The sequence below is a fragment of the Phyllostomus hastatus genome, unplaced genomic scaffold (assembly GCF_019186645.2).
Source record: "Phyllostomus hastatus isolate PE091 unplaced genomic scaffold, TTU_PhHast_1.1 phas_scaffold_21, whole genome shotgun sequence".
Taxonomy (NCBI): Eukaryota; Metazoa; Chordata; class Mammalia; order Chiroptera; family Phyllostomidae; genus Phyllostomus; species Phyllostomus hastatus.
Genome location: NW_025334017.1, coordinates 24,861,836 through 24,885,366, shown reverse-complemented (window position 1 = coordinate 24,885,366; position 23,531 = coordinate 24,861,836). Strand labels below are relative to the sequence as shown.

The window sequence follows — 23,531 nt, the reverse complement described above, 5'->3', positions numbered from 1 at the left end:
GACCTCAACAGCATAAAGATCCAGTCAGAAGCAATGGATATACTAATCGAAATAAAGAACAATTTACAGAAAAACAACAGTAGAGTGGATGAAGCTGAAAACCAAGGCAATGATATGGAACATAAGGAAACAAAAACAAAACAATCAGATCAAGAAGAAAAAAGAATCCAAAAAAATAAAAGGTAGTATAAAGCAGCCTCTGGGACAATTTCAAGAGGTCCAACATTCACTTCATAGGAATTCCAGAAGGAAAAGAAAAAGAGGAAGAAATTGGAAGTCTATCTGAAAGAATAATGAAAGAAAACTTCCCCAATTTGGTGAAGGAAATAGACATGCAAGTCCAGGAAGCACAGAGAGCCCCAAACAAGATGGATGCAAAGAGGACCACACCAAGACACATCATAATTAAAATGCCAAAGATTAAAAATAAAGGGAGAATCTTAAAAGTAGCAAGAGAAAAGAAGTTAGTTACCTACAGGGGAGTACCCACAAGACTGTCAGCTGTTATCTCAAAATAAAATCTGCAGGCTAGAAATTCATGAAAATGAATTCATGGAAATGAATTACAGCCAAGATTGCTCTTCCCAGGAAAGATAATCATTTAGAATTGAAAGGCAGATAAAGAGCTTCCCAGACAAGAGAAAGCTAAAGGAGTTGATCATTACCAAACCATTATTATATGAAATGTTTAAGGGATTTATTTAAGAAAAAGAAGATCAAAATGATGAACAATAAAATGTCAAAAAATACAAATTTATCAACAATTGAATCTAAAAAACAAACTAAGCAAACAAGAACAGAACAGAATCATGGATATGTAGATCATTTTGATGGATGCCACATGGGAGGTGGGTGTGAGGGAATGGGTGAAAAGGTGAGAGGATTAAGAAGTACAAATAAGCAGTTACAGAACAGCCACGGGGATGTAAAGTACAACATAGGAAATGGGGTAGCCAAAGAATTTATATGCATGACCCATGGACATGAACAATGGTGGGGGAATTGCCTGAGAGAGTAGGGAATGCTAGGTGGAGGAGGTGGAAAGCGGGAAAAATCAGGACAACTGTTACAGCATAATCAATAAAATATAATTAAAAAAAGAAAAAAACAAACATCACAAAAGAACAGTAGGTCAAGGAATGAATATACAATTCCACAAAGAAACCTAATTGGACTAAGCAAGTATAAAGGTGCTTCATGTCATCAGTCAAAAAATACCACTTTAAAACAATGAGTTACTATTCACACTCATCAGTGTGGCAACATTTTAAGTCTGACCATACCAAGCATTAGAGAGGAAGTAGAGGAACCAACACAAGCATTCCTCTCAGAATTGTAAACTATTTTCAGCCAGTTTGGAGAGCCAATCTGCAAGATCTAGTGAAACTAGAAATGGCTACCTATATAATTTATGACCCAGAAACCTTAGAGAAATTCTCACGCAGGCACAAGAAGACAAGAACAGGTATATTTATTAAGTACTATTTCTCTTAGAAAAATAATTAGGTAACCTAAATCAACATAAAAATGAATAAACTATAGCATATTCATACAGAAGAATTATGTTCACCAGTCACAAATGAATTAGATTTGGATAAATCTAAATTTTGAGATAACTCTCAAAATATAGTTAAAGAAGTTTCAGAAAAATAAACACAGTGTGCTCCATAATATAAAGTTAAAAACCTTGCAAAATAATACTATATATGGTTTAGCAGCATATATGTAAAAAATTAAACTATACAAATAAAAATGTGTGGAATGATTAAGTATTCAAGATAATTGCTGTATCTCTAGAAAACCATATATGAAAGTTTAAGATTTGTATAACTGTCTGGTATTATTCTCTGAATGTCCTGATATATTTTAAATATTTCAAAATGAACAAAAGAGAACAGAAAAAAGTGGAAAAGATTGAAATGTATAACTAGAAATGTCAGAGTAGTGACCAATAAGGTTAATTAAACTAATGAAAATATTTACTGATACAATTACACTGAACATAAATGTGTACTTAACATGAAAACATTAGTTAACTGAGAAAAAATCATTGAATTTTCACATGAATATAATTTTTAAAATACAATGTGGCATACTTTTGGGGGGTTATGGATGGGTATGTGTAAAGTAGGCAATTATACCAAAGGTAATCAATTAACTGTACATATTTTGTAGTGTGGGTTTTATTTTCCTTTTTATCAAAGTATATGATACATTTAAAACCTTTCTGTTCTAAATTAAACTTTATCAGAAAACTATTGAAGTGGCTACCAAAGCAAATTAATCACTGAAAAGAATTTAATTATATAAAGTTATTATCAGAATAAGTAATTATTGCCTCTACACTAAACATTTGACTTTTAAAGCTTATTTTAATTCAGAATTGCATTTTAAGCTTAAATTTCTCTAAGTTATTTTTTAAGAAAAGATAAAACAGCAAGTACATGGAGCAAGATTAAAAACCATGAACATTTATGCAGTAATTACTTTTCTCCACTAGTCTGTGCTATACCACTTTGTTCAAAATGGTCCCAAAGTCTTGTTTGCGTTTTGTACTACTTTGTTAACCTACTTTTTTCCTCAAAAATAAATTTCAGTTAAAACTATAATAACTTTAATAAAATAAAAAAGTGAGTTGAAACAGTATCATTATTCACATTGTAATATGTGATGATATTAATTAGAATAATTATTTCCCATTGGGTATTGACCAACTACAGATTCAATAGAGTAAATACAAATGTACTATCAGTTGACAGTTTTCTTTTTCATCATTTAGAAGAATTTACAAATTATGTTTACTATAACATAACATTTAGAACTCTTTACAAGTTATGTTTACTATAACTTGTTTACAAATTACTATAAAAGTTACAAGAATTATGTTTACGAGTTACTATAAAATCATTCCAATAAATTTAAAAGTAAAATTAAGCAAATTTAAGTCTTCTTAAAATAGAAAGCATATTCACCTAGAAGGTTTCATTTAAAATGAGAAATAGTTGCAGGGGTAAGGAAGGACGTGGGTGGGTGGAGGTAGGAAAGGGTATAAGCGGGACAAGTAGTAATGGGAAAAATACAACAAAAATTTTTCAAAAAATAAATTAAAATGAAAAACTGGACATGACTATTCCTGAAGAAGATATTTCATAAAAAGAAGGGAGCCAAAACATAATTATATGAAAATTAACAAATGATAAAGATGATGATACATTACCCAAATTGAAGAGAACTGGAAGTATAAAACTAGAAGCAACACAAAAGTAATACTAACAAAAATATGGAGATATGGAAGTCATGAGAACACTCTGGGAGAGGAAAAATTTTTAAGAAGGGGTTATTTTTTAGAGAGAAAGTTCAAAGTATAAAGTTTCATTTACCTGTTTCTCAGATTCTCACTAGTAATAATTAAAAACTTTAAAGTGAATAGACAAAACTATTTGGGATCCTCCATGGTTTCTTGCGAGTATATTTTCAGCAGCCATGGACTATTACATGGACTTCTTTTTGCAAATTGTTTCTTGCTTCTGTAGCTGCTACAAGGCAATAACATCACTAAGCACATTCAGTAGTCTGACCTACTTTAAAGCAGATTCAGTGTAAAGCAAGTCCAACTTGGCCAACCCAAGAGAGATTTACTATTCTAAACAAATAACCTATCACAACACTATCACAGCACAAAATCAAAAGCAAAGCCTATATATAAGCCTCAGTGAATTTGTACTTTAACTCTTCCCAAACTTAACATGTCCAAAGCTGCTTCACCCTAAAACTTCTCTATCCACACTCTTACTCATAGCAGTTAAGGGCAACTCTCCATCTTCCCAGTTTATCTCTGGCCAAACATCATGAAAAAAATCTTTTTATTCCATATGCCACATACAAGGTCTGTCCGGAAAAAGTCCAGCCACTGTTAATATAACAAGACTGGTTTGCACAACATCAATGTAATCTGGCAGCCAAGGAGAGTGGACTGGAATGTGCATGAGTGAACAATGATGAAACTTCACTGTACCAGTCAGTGGGGGCAGTACATGCCATTGAGTGAGCATGTGCATAGTGTGACTGTCACATTCAAAATGACTGAGTAATTAGAGCAACGAATCTGCATCCAATTTTGCATTAAGCTTGAACATTCCTCCATGGAAAACTACTCGGATGCTTCAGAAGGCTGTAGCTATGGGCAATTGGTAAATGGCAGGCTCATCACAACAACACCCACTTACGCATCTATGTCTTGCACAGAGTTTTTTGGTGAAACATCAGATCACCCAGGTGACTCAGCCACCCTACAGCCCAGATTCGAGGCCCTAAGACTTCTGGTTTTTCCCAAAACTACATTCACCTTGAAAGGGAAAGATTTCAGACCTTCGATGAGATTCAGGAAGATATGAAGGGGCAGCTGATGGCGACTGGGAGAACTGTGAGAGGTCCCAAGGTGCCTACTTTGAAGGGGACTGAGGTGTCACTGTCCTATGTAGTGTCATGTGTATCTTGTATCTTCTTCAATAAATGTCTCTATTTGTCATATTACGTGACTGGATACCTTCTGGACAGACACTGTACATTCCATCAGAAAATCTTTATGATTCTACTTTAAAAACATGTCCACACAGATGACATCTCACCACCTCTGCCACAAACCACCCTAGTCTAAGTCATCACCATCACATCACCTGCCTAAATTATTACAATAACCTCATAGCTAGTACCCCAGACTCCATCCTTCTCTCATTGTCCTTATTAATCTATTGCAACAAAATAGTCAAAATAAACCTTAAAGTATCTTAGAATAAAAGCTACATCCTGTCACTTTTTTTCACAATCTTTAACAGTCCCATTTTGCTCAGAATAAACTCCAAAGTTCTTCCAATGATCCCAAAGGTCCTCTGCAATCTCATTCTAACCATGGTTCTCACTACTCTGACCCACTCACTGGCTCTGCTCCAGCCATGCTGGCTTCCTTGTTCTTCTTTCAAACTGTCCAGCATCCTAACACAAGAACTTTGTATTCACTGTTACCTCAATCTGGACTGCTTTTGCCTTAAATATCTGCAATGCTAACTCCTCAGCTCTTTCAAGACACTGTTCAACTCTCACTTTTCAGGGCCATACAAACCAAAGTATCAATATCATCCAAAATTAAGTATCTCAAATTTTAATTTTCTCCAGGACACTTACACCTTCTAATATTTATTTATTTCAGTTGTCATGTGCATCTTTTAATTAGAATATATCCTCCAGGAAGGTAAGAGATGTTTGTCTATTTTAGTTTACTGCTATATTCCCAGTGCCTGGAAAACACCAAGATGTGCCAAAGGAAAGAGTGAATTAATATATTAAGAATTAATAAGTATATTACAATGAATAATTGTTATATATCTGTTTGGCAAATTTTCATAATCCAAATACAATGAGCTTCATAAAACTGTCTCTAAAAAATGATCTTTAAGAACTTTCCAAATTAAAATCTCAAGAACACAGACAACAGCATGATGATTTGGGGGGTGGGAGGAGAAGTAGAAGAGGGTATGGGGAGATAAATGGAAATGGAAAAAATATAATAAAATATAATGTAGAAAGGTAATAAAATATATTAATAAAAAATTAACAAAGTGTTCCAAATTCAAACATTATAAAACCCATTTTGATAAAATATTTGCTTAGTAAAATTCAAAATGCAGAAACAAAGTATTTTAAGATTATTTTTATGTTTACTAAAATTGCTTAAATATTTAAATGAAAGTAAAATATGTTTTGCTTATCTCAGAGATTTCCAAACTTCTTCAATAAAGGTCCTACTTTTGCCCTGGCTGGCATAGCTCAGTGGATTGAGCACGGGCTGCAAACCAATGTGTCGCAGGTTCGATTCCCAGTCAGGGCACATGCCTGGGTTGCAGGCCACGGCCCCCAGCAACCTCACATTCATGTTCCTCTCTCTCTCTCTCTCTTTCTCCCTCCCTTCCCTCTCTAAAAATAAATAAATAAAATCTTAAAAAAAAAATAAAGGTCCTACTTTTGATGTATTCTAATTGATTGTAGAATCTTACTAGGTCTCTTATGGAGAAGGGAGGAGGGAAACCACATTTATTTATATCTTTGCTGTTTTGGAGGTGATAGATATGTTTATCACCTTAACTATGGCGATATTATTTTCATGGGTGTATGCATATGTTCAAATCCATCGAACTGTATATATCAATTGTGCAGGGGTTTTTTTATAATAATTACCTTCAATAAAATTTTCAAAAAGTTAAAAAAAATATCATAGCTGTAGTGGACAGTGGTCACATCAACTAAACCCAAAAGAACCTCACACCCACTGGAATGAATATAATTTTTTAAAAAGGAAGATAACAAGTGTTAGCAAGGATGTGTGATATTGTAAGGTTTGTACTAAGGCTTGTACATTGGTGATAGAAATATAAAATGGTATAATCACTGTGGAAAACAGTTTGACAGTCCTTCAAAAACTTAAACAGAGAATTACTGTATGACCCAGCAATTGTACTACTAGGTAATACCCAAGATAATTGAAAACATGCTCACGGAATGACTTGTAAATATATATTCCTAGCAGCATTATTCACAATGGCCAAAAAGTATAAATAATACAATGTCCTTCAATTGGTAAGTAAATAATGTGGTATATCCATATAATGGAATATTATTCAGCCATAATAAGGAATAAAGTAGTTGCTCTTGCTATATTTGTGTTATTTGCTATAACACAAATAAATTTTTGAAGTATTATGCTAAATGAAAGAAGCCAGACACAAAATGCCACACAATACATGAACACATTTATATGAAATATCCAGAATATATAAATCCATACCGAAAGAAAGCAGATCAGTGCTTGTGCCTGGATGTGGGGGACGGAAGGGACTGCTAACGGGGGCAGGGTTTCTTTCCAGGGTGTTGGGAAAGTTCCAGAATTAGTGGTGATAGTTGTACAACACTGTACTAAAAAAACACTACTGTATACTTCAAAATGGTAAATTTTATGTCATGTAAATTATAAATCTTAAAAAATATTTTAAATATCTCTTCTTCTACAGAAATCTCGGGCCTAAATGCTTTTTGTCTTATTCTGAGTTTCTCCACAATCATACCGTAAGCCAAAGATTTAAAGGCAGAGCAGTTTATTTGTTAGACGATCCCAAAAAGTACAATGAAAGAGTGCGGAAGTGAAACATAGAAGGGAGAAAAGCCAAAAAACAGTCAGCTAAAGAGGAGATTATTTCTGGGGACAAATGGAGCTTAGTCTAGACGGAACCCTCTAAGCCATCCCACTAAGAGGCAAGGAGGAAGGGGGTTTAACTAGTAGCTCATTGGCAGTCCTGTCTCTCTCCTTCAGGTTAAGCCTAATCCTTTGACCATAAAATGCTTAGTAAGACAGATGAAAAAAGCTACTGGTATGTTCAGGAACCATTTCCATACATCATATGGGTTGAGCCGTAAGCATATGAAAAGGATGCCTCTATCAACTGCTACAATTGTACAGGAAAATTCTATCAAACTTTAAAGAAACCACTGATTCACATACTATATAAATTGTTCCATAAACTTAAATTTTAAAAAGAATAAAAGCCATTTAGCTCACTATTTGAGGCAAATGTAATTTTGACAAAAGGCAAGAAAAGCATAGGCCAATTCTACTCGTAAGTATGTACAGCCAAACATAACCTAAAACTTAAATAACAAAATCCAAGACAACTAAAAATAATGTCATGTCATAATCAAGTACCATGTAACCCCAAGAATGTAAGAATGGTGCACCATCCAAAAATCTAGTTAAGGAACTCAACATAGGAGACTAAAGAAGAATAACCATATGATTATTTCAATCAATGAATAAAAGCATTTGACAAAATTCTATACCATCTTGTGGTTCAAAGTAACTCTTAGAACACTAGAAATACAGGTGTATTTCCTTAACTTGGTAAGAGAAGTAGGAATAAAAGGGTACTTCCTTAGGTTGGTAAAGATTATATATAAAAAATCCTTAGCAAAGGTTTATACTTCACAGAGGAGCTTTAGATCCATCTGACCAAATAAAACTGTGTTTTCTCAAACACCTCCTAAAGCATATAGTACTATGTATGCAAGACGGAAGTAAACAGAAGAATCTGAGATGTAAGTACTTCCTTGGAGCACACACTACTGTGTTTGCAGATAAAAGTAAACAGAAGAACCTGAGATATCAACAAAACCATGACAAATAATCCAGATATACAGATGCTGATTGTTTATAGGAAATGATACAAAGGAAATTTCAGTTCAGTTACGCTATTATTGATCTTGTAGCTGATAAATTGCACATCAACTATTATGCGAGTTTTCTTGTGTCAATAATCTAGAGTTAACAAATTTTAGAGAATATTTACAAATCAGACACAAGCATCACCTCAATGGAATAGAAACTGCAGATGAACAATTTCACTTGCCTATATTTTTCTCCATATAATAATGATTTTCTTAACTTATTTTCTAAGTACACTTGTAAAGTATTTATTATAGATAACTGGCAAATGGCTTGAGAAGACAGAAATATGTGACTACTTCCTGTTATATATATATGGAATATACCATACACTTACAGATTACGTATTTATATAAGTAGAGTTGCATCAACAAGTAACACCAATAATTGCTTATTAATGTGCAGAGTTTTCTTCTGTGTTCAGAGAACATTAGGGATGCTAGTTACATACTCATGACTAAACAAGGTACTGCCTAAACAAACTGAGAAAAGGCGCATCAAGAACTTAATTCTCATTGCAATAATACTGAAAAATATAATTTGAGGGTGAGAAGCAGTTGATATTATCCCTTTTAACTGATGTTTTTTTATAAGAATATCTTAATTGCTAATAAAGTAGGTCATACCTTATAAAGCCTGTTCATGATATGCTATCCAATAATAAACTCATACTATTTAAAAACATGCAATTTGTTAAAACCCATACAGAATTAATAAAGGAGGTATGAGAATATACAAGTAACTACCCTCAGACATATATCCCTCTGGGAAGGTGGCTCCAAACTCTGAATGAATGCACTGTTCCAGAGAGACCCTCAGAGATTTTACTCTTGAAACACTGTCAAACAACTGTATGAAATCATCTCTCCTGCAGCATAATATACTTGTAAAACATTCAAATCCTAAAGAAAGCTATTAAAGTTGTAAGAGGTAAACTGAGGATATTAGCAATTTACAAACAGTAATTAAGACTGGCTTTGGAAAACTTTTACAACTTAATGTCACTCACTGTTAAAACTAGAAAATCTTACATGACAAAAAAGTTATCATTCTATTCCACAAGAGAATAGCTAAAAAGATGTTAGCTGGTAAGTTAACCTTTATAGATACCACTATACTCTGAGAGTTCATAAACTCACAGGAGGCCTTGTTCAGCATCTGCTGAACACTGTGACAAACACTGTGATAGACAGAAGATACTACTTAACAACTGAGTAATCTATAGATGTTTCCAATCATTCCCAGAAATACTAACAACAGTGCAACTGATTAAAATACAGCACACAGAGATTTGCCTAGGAAGTAATCAGTGAAGAGATTTCAGAAATGTGAACATCCATATTCAGGTTATTTTGGACTTAGTTGGCAATGAATATAAGGATCTTAATGAATTGATTCAGTGAATTATCACAAAAAAAAACAGCCTTATGGATAAGACCTGAATTTTAAATCTTATATTGAGAACACTCATATTAAGGAATGTCCCCAAAAGTTGAGTCCTTGTTTGAATATCAGATGCCATCATTAAAATGGGAAATACTATTATACTATAATATTAACATATAACATTGCATATTTTCGAGTGAGGCATGAGTAATTGTGGTCTACTCATACATAGCTTTTGTCATATTAAGAAATCACATTTGGATTATCAAAGGATGTGTATTAACATGTTTATCTGAATTGAGAAGTGAGACTTTTTCAAAATGTTTCATTTGGCTTCTTGGTTTGAAGACAAGAACTACCTTTGCCTATTAGCTCATATGTTCCACATTTTCTATAAACTGAAAAAATTAATATGCAACTTTAAGATAGTTATAAAAATAATTTAAAGCATGTGAAAAGGCAAAATAATTTTATCAATATAAGTTGTAATTGGTTATCATGAATAATGCTGCAATGAATACAAGGGTGCATATATCTTTGGGAGTAACTGTCAAACAGAAAAAGTCAGGAACTACATGATTTGACTGAAACCAACAAATAAACAAAAAACACAAACAATAAAAAACTCAGAGACATAGACTACAGTATGGTGGTTATCAGAGGGCAAGGGGGTACGGTGGGAGTAGTAAAGGGTAAAGGGAATCAAAGATATGCTGACAGAAGGAGATTTTACTTTGAGTGGCAACACACAATGCAATATACAAATAATGTATCAGAGAATTGTATACTTAAAGCTTATATAATTTTATTAGCCAATAAATAAATAAATAAGCAAATAATTGCAAGGGTACTAAAAACCAACATTTTCAAAATCCTTTTTAGTGTATTGGTTTAAACAAGGTGCCTTTAAGTGAAAAAAATAATAAGAATAATAGGCATTTGATAAGTTTCAGTAAAGGTTTTGTGATATGACTCCTGGAAACTGAAAGACTGAATCACTAACTGGGTAACAAAACATTTTGTGAGCTTGGTGTCTTCAATTCTCTGCTTTTAATAAATTATAGAAAATTGTAAATGAAAAGTCATCTAACTTAATAACAATATAGAACTTAATTTTTGATGATAGATTACTATATCCATTGTCAGGTCCTTGCACAAAATTCAAAGAATTGAGTGAATTGTTGCAACAAAAGCCATATTCATATTTAGTCATTAACATGAACAAATGTCCTCAGTACTTGCTTCTATAAAAATAAAAGTAACAGAAATAGAATTGATGTTGAATTCTATCTTGGTCTATAATAAGTAATAGCCATACATGGAATTATGAACAAAGTTTAAAAGAAAATGAGTCCAATCCACCTCACTAAGCAATAAATTTCTAGTTAAATTTTCAATTTAAATTTGTATTTGTTATTATAAGCAATTGTATAATTTCAATTTCAATTTGTATTTATGTTATTTTAGGCAATTGTGAATTACTAATGGCCTGAATGAGTGGTAAGATGATATATAATTTAAAATAATTGTTGAGGATAATTTGTTATTACTATTAATAATTATAATTAAACTCAATTCATTAAAGAATTTTTAAAACTTTAAGCCTTATAGCCATTAGAAATTTTTATATATTTAACTTGACATATATACTTTATTGAAATAACATAAGGTGATTTTTAAAAGATTAAGATAAAATACCAAGGGGAAAATGGAATATAAATGTATTTTCAAGAAAAATTAAGAAAGGAAATTTCCAGCTGCCACAAATGAGTTCACTGTTTGTTTGATTTTTAAGGATAATGGAAGTTATCAAACTGATGCTCTTTAGATTCCACTGTACAAATTTTTAAAGGACCTATAACAGCTGTACTGTAAAATGTCAGTGTTAATCGTATGCTAGAAATGATACCATTTGCAACCATTTACAAATATGATGAAAACGTTAATGTCATCTTAAAAATATGTGGTGAGGCAAAAAGTTTTTAAAAGTTAATTTAGGGGCTCAAAATAAATACTTTTCAAGATCAGTGTCTTAACTGCCATCTTTGCTATTGCTTATAGCATTCAGCCGCCTTCACTCCTGACTGCCAGACTAAGCAAGTTCAAAAATGGTCAAAGGACTTGAATAGACTCTCTCAAAAGAAGATATATGAATGCCCATAGGCACAGAAAAGCATGCTCAACTCACTAATCATAAGGGAATGCAAACCAAAACTACTGTGAGATACCACCTCACACCCAGTAATTAGGATGGCTACTATAAAAAAAATAGTGACAGTTGGTGAGGATGTGGAGAAATTAGAACCCTTGAATACTATTGGTGGGAATATAAAATGGTATAATTGCTGTGGATAACAGTATGGTGGTTCCTCAAAAAATTAAAAATTACCCTATGAGCCAGCAATTCCACTTCTGGGTATATACCTGAAGAAACCGAAAGCAGGGCCTTGAGGAAATATTTGTACACCCATGTTCACAGCAGTGTTACTCACAATAGTTACAACACGGCTGCACCTATCAATGGCCTATCACTGGATAAATAGACAAGCAAAATGTGGTGTATAAATATAAAAGAATATTATGCAGCCTTAAAAAGGAGGACAATTCTGACATATGCTACAACATAAACGTTGAGGACTTCATGCTGAGTAAAAAAAGCAGTCACAAAAAAAACAAATACAGTGTGATTCGACTTATCTGAGGTACTCAGTCAAAATCACAGAGACAAAAAGTAGAATTGTGGTTGCCAGGAGCTAAGGGAGGGAGGAATGGGAAGTTATTGTTTAATGGGTACAGAGTTTCAGTTTTACAAGACAAAAAACATTATGGAGATGGGTGATGGTGACGGATGCATAACATTATTAATTTCTTTAACAGCACTGAACTGTACATTTAAAAATGGTTAAGATGGTAAATTTTATGTTTGTGAATTTTACCACAATGAAAAAAATTTTAAGAGAAACATAACCAAAAAAATTCCTATGATGAATGGTCTTATATGCTATATGGTAGCTAAATCCCAAGAGCAATTATTAGCTTTCTCTGTACCCTGTCTTCTCCTCAGTGAAGTAATTTAGTCAAGTCAGTGGTTCTTGGATTTTCATGGTCTCCGTCTAGACCTTGTATGGGCTACTTAAGTGCCTTGCTAGTGAACACTAACTTTTAATCAGTCATTTCCCTGCTTTTTCAACATCACAATAAATTCTAATGCTGTGCTATTAAGTTCAAACTAGCCTCACTTGCTGCCATCTTCAACTAAAATAAGCACACCTTCAATTCCAAGAAGCACAATGTGCTGGCTTTTTTAAAAGGCTCACAAACAACTCAGCAAATTCTCTTATGATAAGTACCTAAAAATAAATTCTGAACAAAAAGTTAAGCCAGCTACCAGAGCACATCCTGCCCAGCAGACCTAAGTCCCTGAGGAGTCACCACCTATTCACTGAAAACCCAGGTCAGGCACTCTGGCCGTGGCCAGAGCTATTCTCAGAGATCCAATTTGGTCAGCTACCAGGTTCATTACACTCTGGTGGGCCCTTAGGTGGTCTGGATCCACAAAGTCCAGCGTAATGAAGCACCCAAGGGCTCCAGACAGGGGCGTACATTTCTCGTCCATGCCCACTTTAATCTAGTTCCCCCATCCAATACAGCAAGCACATCCCTCGAAAATGGAACAGACCCTAGGATAAAAGATTATGGCACTTAAAGACCTAGTCTGTATAAATAAATAGACTCAGAGCCAGTAAGCACTCTGCCAGACTTATGGAAAACACTATATTTTGTTTCTGGAGACAACCAGTCCCTGAGACACACACAAATAAAGAAACCCTTTGAAATACACAGTGAGGAGTGGGGAACTGCATAATAAAGACATGATTGTCTCATCCTCTAACTACACTGTTCACTTTTCATTTCTAACTTCTCATAATACCAAATGATTGGAGTAAAAATTTAAAAACTGATGCCAATAGAGGAAGAATCACCTAGCCCGAGGCAGCAGGTTTTATCTAGGCTCATCTGACATGCAAAACACAAGTTTAAAAATTTTTAATAATGTTGAAGCTTAAATCAAAATGACAAATTTAAAATCTTTTCACTTCCATTTTGCTTTTATGATACTGTTATTTCTCTAAGAATAGCAAAATAATTAACTCATTTTATATTTTTGTACTTAATCTGCTCATGCTGGGTTGAGAGCAGAAAAAATTTAGTAATATCAAAAACTGCCTATTTCATTCAATCACTTAATTAGTCACATAGTGACAAATAGTTATTGAATACCTATTCTGTTCACCAAGCCCTTTGATGCTTACTAGACATACAGTGAAAAAAAATAGACCAGTTCTTTTCTTATAGGGCTTACAGTCTAGTGTGGGAGATAGACAATAAGCAAGTAAAAAAATAAATAAATAAACAACAGATGTGTGCTTTGGAGAGAATTTAGAAAGTGATATGCTAAAGAGTAAGTGTTGAATGGGAGTAACACCCTACAGATGGTAATCAGAGAAGGCCTCTCTGACGTGATGACAGGTGAATTGACACCAAAGATGAGAATGAGCTCTCCATGTGAAAAGCTGGTGACATGCATTCCAGGCAGAAGAAACAACACATGTAAATGCCTACAGGTAGGAAAGGGCTTGGTGGCTTCAGGAACAGAGATGCCTGGGAAAAAAGCAATGAGGTACAGACTGGTATGAGATGATGTTAAAGGGATAAAAATAAGATCCTGTATACCCTTCCCTGTACGCTCCAGTAAGAAGTTATGTAAAAAAGCAGATAAGGTGTTTAAGCAAAAGAATAACATAATCTGATTACATTTTGAAAGTTTACTCTAGTAGGTGTATGGAGAGGAGGTTAGATAAAGGAAGCAGAGAGACTAATTAGGAAGCAGCTGCAGGAGTCCAAATGAGAGATGACAGCAATAGAAATTGAAAGAAATGTTTTAAAAGGAGGAGCCAACAGGACTTGGTGATAAGATCAAACTGTTGACTAAGGACAAAGAATAATGCTTAGGTTATTAGCTTAAGGAACAGGGTACCCAATAATACTGTTTTGGGGGCTACATATTAAGTTTGAAATACCTATTATATATCTAAGGAGATATGCCAAGTAGAGAGGTAAGTATATTAACTCTAGAGTGCAGATCAAGACTAGAAAACATCATTAGCTATGGACTGAATATCAATGTTTCCCCAAAATTCATATATTAAAATCCTAACCCCCAAGGTGATGGTATTACGAGGTGAGATCTTTGGGAGATATTTAAGTCTTGAGGGCACAGCCCTTGTGAATAGGATTAGTGCCTTTATCAAAGAGACCCCAGAGAAATCCTTCACCATTCCACCAACGAAGAGGCACGGTGAAAGACGCAAAAAGTGAGCCCTCACTAGACTCAGAATTTGCCACTGTGTTGCTGTTAGATTTCCCAGTCTCTAGAACTGTGATTTAAAAACAATTGCATTGTTATAAACCACCAAGTCAATGGTATTTCGTTAGAGCACCCTGGACAGACTAAGACATTAGTATATAGATGATATTTAAAGCAATTGGAGTGTCCCATATTCTGCTCTCTTTTTCTTAGAATTTGGTTTATGCTCAGGTGATCCTATAAATGAAAGGGAGAGGTGATGTGAGGAAAACAAACCCAAAATTCTTAATACGATGTATTAAGGCCAGGTCAGAACAGCCTACAAGATTTTGTTCAAACTAGATACCACCCCTAAAACACCTTCATAGAAGAGGAGTCACTTTTAGTGAAAAAAGTTAATTTTAGGCCATTATATTATGCTTCAAAAATCTGCTAACTCTCCCCAAAACATACCAAAATGTTGTTTCCATATAAAAACCCAGCCTCAAATCAAAGTCAGTCAAAAACTAAAACTGAGCTAAACCTTCAGTAACACTCGACGGAGCACTTGACTTAGTTGGCCTCACTGGTAAATTCTACCGTATGCTTGGAGAAAAAAATAATACAATAAAAAATAATTATAATAATATTTCTTTCAGAAATACAGAGAAGGAATGAAACCATTTCATTTTATGAGGTCAAAATATCATTAAAACCAAAACCATAAAAGAACAGAAAATAAGGACTAATATCCTTCATCAACACAGATGGAGAAATCCTTGGTAAAATATTAGCAAATAAACTTCAGAAACACATATACACATATATTTTTAAGAATATTACATTATAACCAAGTGAGTAGTATCCTAAGGACACAAAGCTTCTTAAAAACACCAAAGATTTTGATTTGCCATGCAACACATAAAAGGAGAAAAATTCTGTAATAATGTCAATAGATAAACAGAAAAAAAAAACTAAGTAAAGGTAAAAATCAGTATGAAAAATACTTTGTTTTCATTGTCCTCTTTTGTCTCTATATGAATTTTACATCACATTAAAAACATCATTTCCCTCTTTATCCCCATACTCCAACTCTATCTTAACCACTTGCCCCATTTAGTGGCCAAATTCCTATAACAAACATGCCTCAGTGACTATCCTTAGAATTGGAGCTGATCAAAAGGTAACAAAACAAGAAAGAGAGTTGGATTATTTATAACTCTTAAAGATCATAAAATAGTAAATTAGTATATCAAGAAATCTCTAAGCAACACTGGGAAAATCTGTAACAGAAATGGAAAACATGTTTCCTCAGGAGCAGTGGGAAAAACTGGAACATAATTATCCCATTGCAAAATCCTATGGAACCTCAATTCTTGAACTTAATTCGTTCCAGAAAACTGTTCAAGAAGCAATTTGTTCACAAACTGAACCTCCTTTGTCGTCTGAGAGATGCATGAATGATCATACAGTTATCAGCATGAAATGGTTGTCGGACAGAGAATCAAGACCCAGTTTTGTTAGACAACTGAGACATTATTTTCCATGAACTACTTGGGCAAGAACTGAATTGTTCAAGAACCAAGATGTTCGAGAACAGAGGTTTGACTATATTTTAAAATAAAACAAAATGACAATAGATTATTTTAATTATATAAGTAAATATATTTTTATTTCAGGCCAGGTCATGAAGGTTATGGCTAATGCAACTACACACAAAAAAAAATAAATGAGAAAGAAGGAGGCAAATTATTATTTTCAGGTCACATGGTTTTAAATGGTTAAAATGCAAAAGAAACAACTGGAAAACTATGCTAATATAGTTTATTTTTTACTATATTTTACTCATTATGCTATTACAGTTGTCCTAGTTTTTTCTCCTTTTATTCCCCTCCATCCTGCACTCCCCTCCCACCATCATTCCCCCCTTAGTTCATGTCCGTGGGTCACACATATAAGTTCTTTGGTTTCTCCACTTCCAATACTATTCTTAACCTCCCCCTGTCTATTTTGTACTTACCATTTATGCTTCTTATTCTCTGTACTTCTTCCCCCATTCTCCCTCTCCCCTTCCCCGCTGATAACCCTCCATGTGATCTCTATTTCTGTGATTCTGTTCCTGTTCTAGTTGTTTGCTTAGTTCATTATTGTTTTTGTTTTCATTTTTTTAGGTTTGGTTGTTGATAGTTGTGAGTTTGAAGGCAATTTACTGTTCATCGTTTTGATCTTCTTCTTTTTCTTAGATAAATCCCTTTAACATTTCACATAACAAGGACTTGGTGATGATGAACTCCTTTACCTTGATCTTATATGGTAAGCACTTTATCTACCTTTCCATTCTGAATGATAGCTTTGCTAGATAGAGTAATCTTGGATGTAGGTCCTTGCCTTTCATTACTTCAAATACTTCTTTCCAGCCACTTCTTACCTGCAAGGTTTCTTTGGAAAAGCCAGCTATAGTCTTATGGGCATTCCTTTGTAGGTAACTGTCTCCTTTTCTCTTGCTGCTTTTAAGATTCTCTCCTTATCTTTAAGCTTGGGTAATGTAATTTTGTTGTGCCTTGGCATGTGCTTCCTTGGGTCCAACTTCTTTGGGACTCTCTGAGCTTCCTGGACTTCCTGGAAGTCTGTTTCCTTTGTCAGATTGGGGAAGTTCTCCTTTATTATTTTTTCAAGCAAGTTTTTAATTTCTTGCTCTTCCTCTTCTCCTTCTGGCACCTCTATGATTCAGATGTTGGATTGTTTAAAGTTGTCCCGGAGGTTCCTGAGCCTCTCCTTATTTTTTTGAATTCTTGTTTCTTCATTCTGTTCTGGCCAAATGTTTAGTTCTTCCTTCTGCTCCAAACCGTTGATTTGAGTCCCAATTTCCTTCCCTTCACTGTTTCTTCCCTGTACACTTTCCTTTATTTCATTTTGCATAGCCTTCACTTCTTCCTCTATTTTGTGACCATACTCAACCACTTCCATGAACATCTTGATTACCAGTGTTTTGAACTGCATCTGATAGGCTATCTCTTCATTACTTACTTCTATTTTTGGAGCTTTGATCTGTTCTTTCATTTGGGTCATATTTCTTTGTCTCAGTGCACCTTTACTTTGTAAGGGGCAGAGCCTTCGGTGTTTTTCCAGGGCGAGGCAACCTACTTTGCTGTGTTTTGGCACTGTATGTGGGGGAGGGGTCCAAGAGGGAACAATGCCACTTGACTGGCTCTTGGACGACTTTCAGTCACTTACCCCTCTACCCACAAGGAAAATGGGCCCTTCTGGTGCTGATTCCCAGGTGGGCGGTTTTGTGTATGTTCTAGGATCCTGTGGGTCTCCCCAACAACTCTCCTGCGAGGCTGGGAGTTTGTCCCGCCACCGCAACCCCCACAGGACTTTTACAACCAGAGGTTTTGAGACTTTATTTCCCTTAGCTGGAATCCTGAAGTGCACAGTCTGTCTCACTCTACAGTTGTTCCTCCCAGTTTATCCACACGTGAATATGGAACCTTCTGGCCCTCTAGCCGCCACCTTGCCTTCCCAGGTCTGCCAGCCTACACCTTGCTGCGCATCTTCTTAGCCCTGGCTGCCCATCTCCCCCTCTCCTATTGGTCTGAATGAATGTTTCTTCTTTAACTCCTTGGTTGTTGGACTTCCATAGAGTTTGATTTTCTGGCAGTTCTGGTTATTTTTTTTGTTTTTAAATTTGTTCTTGTCTTTCTTTTAGCTGTACAGGGAGGCAAAGTGTATCTACCTATGCCTCCATCTTGGCCAGAAGTCAACGATTTAAAAAGGTGGCTGTGTACAATATTAATATACAAAAATTAATATATTCCTATATAACAATAAATAGAAAAAGTAATTGAGTATTTCATTTACAATTTTAAAATAAATTATTGAGAAATATGTGCAATTAATATATATAATGCTACTGGGGGAAATAATGGAAGATAAAGAAATCAAAAATCATATTTTAAATATGTAAGTGTAACATAATAAAAATAATTCTTCCCAAATTTATCCATAATTAACATGATCCTAATTTTTTTAAAAAATACCTGACTTATTTAGAACTAAACAAACTGATTCTAACACACAGAAAAAAATAAGCAAGTATGGCAAAGAGCATATCTTTGCAACTTTGGAGTATGCAAAGATGCCTTAGGCCACAAAAAGCAATAACTATATATGAAAGAAAAAAATTAATAAATTGGACTGCCAAATTAAAACTTCTCTGTTCTCCAAAATACATCATTAAGAAATGAAAAGCCAGGCAATAAACTAGGAAAATATTCTTAATACACATATGTGGTAGTTGGATTCAGAGTATACATAGGGGAAACTCCTGCAAGTCAATAAAAAAAAGACAAAAGCAAAATATTAAAAATCAGCAAACATTTAAACAGACATTTCACAAGTGAAATAACATGAATAGCCAATAGACAACAATGATGTGCAACAGCACTAGTCACTGAAGAAATGAAAATAAAAACCAAACCCTTTCACTCTCAGTAGAACAATTTAAATGGATAAAAGACTGAAAACACCAAATGCTGGTGAGGTTGTAGTGTAACCAAACTTTCATATATTACTGATGAAAACATAAAATTGTACATGAACTTTAGAAACTGTTTGTATAAAAGCTAACCATACAAGGGTTGTCTGGAATAACTCCAGCCACTGTTAATAAAACAAGATCAGTTTGCATGACACTGATGTAACCTGGCAGCCAAGGAAAGTGGGCTAGAATGCCCATGCATGAAAAATGATGACTTCACTGTACTGGTCAGCAGAGGTGGTAGATGCTGTTGTGTGAGCATGTGTACTGTGTGGCTGTCGCATTCAAAATGACGAAGCAAGTACAGCAACAAATCTGCATCAAATTTTGTGTTAAGCTTGAACATCCCTCAACAGACACTATTCGGGTAATTCAAAAGGCTGCAACTATGGGCACCTGGTGATTGGCAGCTTCATCACAACATGCCTGCTCATGCATCAGGTCTCATGCAGAGTTGTTTGGTGAAATATCCAATCATCCAGGTGACTCAGCACCCCTGTAGCCCATATTTGGCACCCTGTGATTTATGGCTTTTCCCAAAACCAAAATCACCTTTGAAAAGGAAGAGATTCCAGACCATCAATGAGACTCAGGAAAATACCACAGGACAGCTGATAGCGATTGGGAAAAATGTGTGAGGTCCCAAGTTGCCTACTTTAGAGGGGACTGAGGCAACATTGTGCAATGTTTCTTATATCTTGTATCTTCTTCAATAAATGTCTCATATATTTTTCATATTGCATGGCTGGATACCCTGTGGACAGCCCTCATATATGAGATTTATTAAGTCAGCTTAATTCTTCAAAGATTATATACAGCAAAAGCAGATAGCTGAGTACCAAGGCAATGATCAAAATGTATATCTTTACTTCACTTCTATATTTCTAAAGAACAACTCTAGATGTTTGTACAGTTTCCCTGTTACACACTGGAAATCCACTAATGTTTCCATTAAGAATGTTTTCGACTATAAGCAACAGAAAATCTGACTACCAGTTGCAGAAACAAATTGGGTTGCATATTTTTCTCACATTGAGGAAAGGTGTTCGATGGTGTTAGATCAGTGGCTCAACACAACAATGTTATAATTAATGACTCAAATACTCTTAGCTTTTCCCTCATCTTCACAAATGGCCTGTGAAGCTCAAGACATCAGTTGTGCATTAAAAGGCAGTCCCAACTACATCTTTTCTATCATAAATTCCCAGAAGCCCTCACAAATTTCCTTCATCTCATTTGCTAGAACTAAGCCATTTCCAGTTGCAAATAAAGCTAAAAATATTATAACAGAGAAGTTGAGACTGTTAGAATAGCCACTGAGCAGGATCTAGAGCAGTCTGTTCTTTCAACTACTCAACATTCTGTACATAAATTTTATATGTAACACATTCACCCCTTCCCAAGGGAGATAATCCCAAAATCTCATCTAGTTATAAAATCTAGCTCTGAATCCAGGATCTTTGAGGTAGAGCAAATCTTTCCACCATGGGTGAGTGTGGATCATTGTGAACTTATACCCTGAAAGACAAATTATCTGTTCCCAACACATCCAATATACAATGATGGAGTATAAAACAACAGGGGACTGCAACAAAAACTATCATTCAGAAATAGGAAGAATAAGAAATACATAGTGGTCAACCATCTATAGCACACAGTAATCCTTTCATGAACTACCACTTAATTTCCTTGGTTATCCTATCTGTCTGGCTCAAATGCAACTATTTAGGAGGTTCTCCCTGGGCTATTGTCATTGCTATTCCCTAGTTCTGCCCTTTGGGAAGATGTCCTTTGTCCATTTTCCTCCTTGGCTATATAAGAGACTGGCACTGGCAAATGTATCTTTCTTAAGTTCTACAGAGTTTTAATCTCCACTGCCAGTATGAGTGCAAGATTTGCCTTTGTGGGTGAACAGTCATAGATAGAATGTTTGTTACCCAGGCTTTGGAGTTTCATTTGCCACTAGCCACAGATGGCTATTTAAATTTAAATTAGCTAAAATTCAATAAAATTAAAAATTCAACTCCTCAGTCACACTAGCCCCATTTCAAGTGTTCAATAGATACATAAGACTATATCAGATGGTGAAGATATAAAACATTTTAATCATCACAGAGGGTTCTGTTGAAGAATACTGCATAAAAAAATGTCATAAAAGGCCTGTTGCATTTTATTTGCAATGTTCTAAATCCACTTAAGATTAGTACACTTTTACCTGTTAGTCAATCCTTGTTTTAAAATGTAGACTGTTAATTACAAAATCTTGTCAGAAGACATGACTTGGGGTGGCAAACACACAATAAAATATATAGATGATGTATTATAAAATTGTGCACCCGAAACCTACAATTTTATTAACTAATGTCACCCCAATAAATTCACTTTTTTAAAAAACTACAGACAATAACCAAGCCACTATGTATTCTGTATTAACTCCGGACACAAAAATAGCTCTACAGATTCTAAATGTTTGAATTGCCTGAACTGCACTACTTGAGAGTCACCTAGTAAGGTAAGCTGGTAGAAGAAGGCTGGCAGGTTCTCTAGAACATCTGCCCTGGATTGAGGACAATGCACAGTCTGGGGCATGTCTACAGAAATTAATCTTTAGTCTGCCTCAAAAGACAGAATTCCTGTAGGTGAAAAACAAAGAAAGAAAAAGCAACCCTGAAGACCTTTTCTTTTGCTCAAGAGATTTCATTCTGAAATCGCCTCAATATTTACCACCATCTACATTATCCCCAGCCTAGTAATTCAAGACTGAGAATATAAAAAGGGTTCAACTGGCAAAAAACAGAAGTCACTGTTTAGAAGAGCTGAGCTAAACGATATCCTCTTTGGGTTTTATGCCAATTTAAATTTGGGGATACTTGAAAAGCCCTCAAGTTTAGTTTGGCTCATCAAAAAGATTCAGAATAGAAAGATTTTATCTATGTTTGCAGGAAGTCACCAGTCTCTAGAGCAAACCCAAATCCAAATCCAAATCCAAATCAGATCTCTATGGGCAAGAATTGACAGAATGTAAAAACCTAAGCTAGAGTTGAACCCTCTAAACTTAAGGATTTTAGAATTATAGTTATGTCTAATATTTAATACAAGAATACAAGATAGACTTTACCAATTTCTAAAAAATATTAAAAATTAAAATATATTAAATACTTATAATCAACAATGAATATATACTTAAGAAAAATCCATGTTCAATCTTATTGTGATTCATTCGTTATTACAAATATTGAATCTTTATACTAACTCAGAATCTTCTTTTAAATACTGTGACCAATAAAATGATGAGCTTAAGAAAATACTGTAAGATTAAAAGAATTCTTAACAAAATGAATAATGCTATAAAATCTCTTTAAAAATGCTAACTTCTAAAGAGGCAAGCCTCTTTCAGAATCAAGTAATCAATTTTTCATCTATAATATGTTTTTCAGTAAAATCTAATATCATGCTTAAAATATCTTAACATATAGTGATTATCATGCACTACAACTATAACAAAACACTTAAAAGTATGTAAATTAAATACAGCTATAAAATTAAAATTAGCAATAACAACAATAGGAAAGAAAATAATATTAGACAGAAAAAAGACTCTAACCACTTTGTCCTCCTGGTGTGAATATCCACGAAAGCAAGTTCGAAAGGACAGAAAAGACAAAACAAAAAAGAAATAATTAATTCCATTCTCAAAACAAATAAGAGTTTTTAAAAGCTTATTAGTGAAATAAAAATTCTAAAAAAGTCTAGTTACATTTTGACTGAAATCTACACATTTTAAGAGGAAAATTTAAGAGTATGCTATATACTATATATTTTAAGAGTAATCTATAAAAGCAATTAAACACCCAAACATTAGAAAAAAGGAGAATGTTCATTCCACAAATGAAATCCTAATTAAACATTCAATTAACTGAAAGAAAAACTGAAAAATGTTAAAGAAAAAAGCTTTATGCACAAAGAGTAAAACACAGCATCACTGTTCATCT

At 34.2% G+C, this 23,531-nt stretch overlaps 1 protein-coding gene across 25 annotated transcripts in view; it reads right to left on the bottom strand.

Annotated features, from left to right (window-relative positions):
• RIMS2 (regulating synaptic membrane exocytosis 2) overlaps positions 1-23,531 on the bottom strand; it is a 467,197-nt gene that overhangs the window by 337,164 nt on the left and 106,502 nt on the right. For 14 of the 25 annotated variants that reach the window (XM_045861580.1, XM_045861553.1, XM_045861554.1 and 11 more), the window contains one exon: positions 23,144-23,155. The exons of the other annotated variants lie outside the window; for them this stretch is intronic. In XM_045861580.1, coding sequence (XP_045717536.1) covers positions 23,144-23,155 — 12 coding nt within the window. The remainder of the gene's footprint in view (positions 1-23,143; positions 23,156-23,531) is intronic. 25 annotated transcript variants of the gene reach the window in all.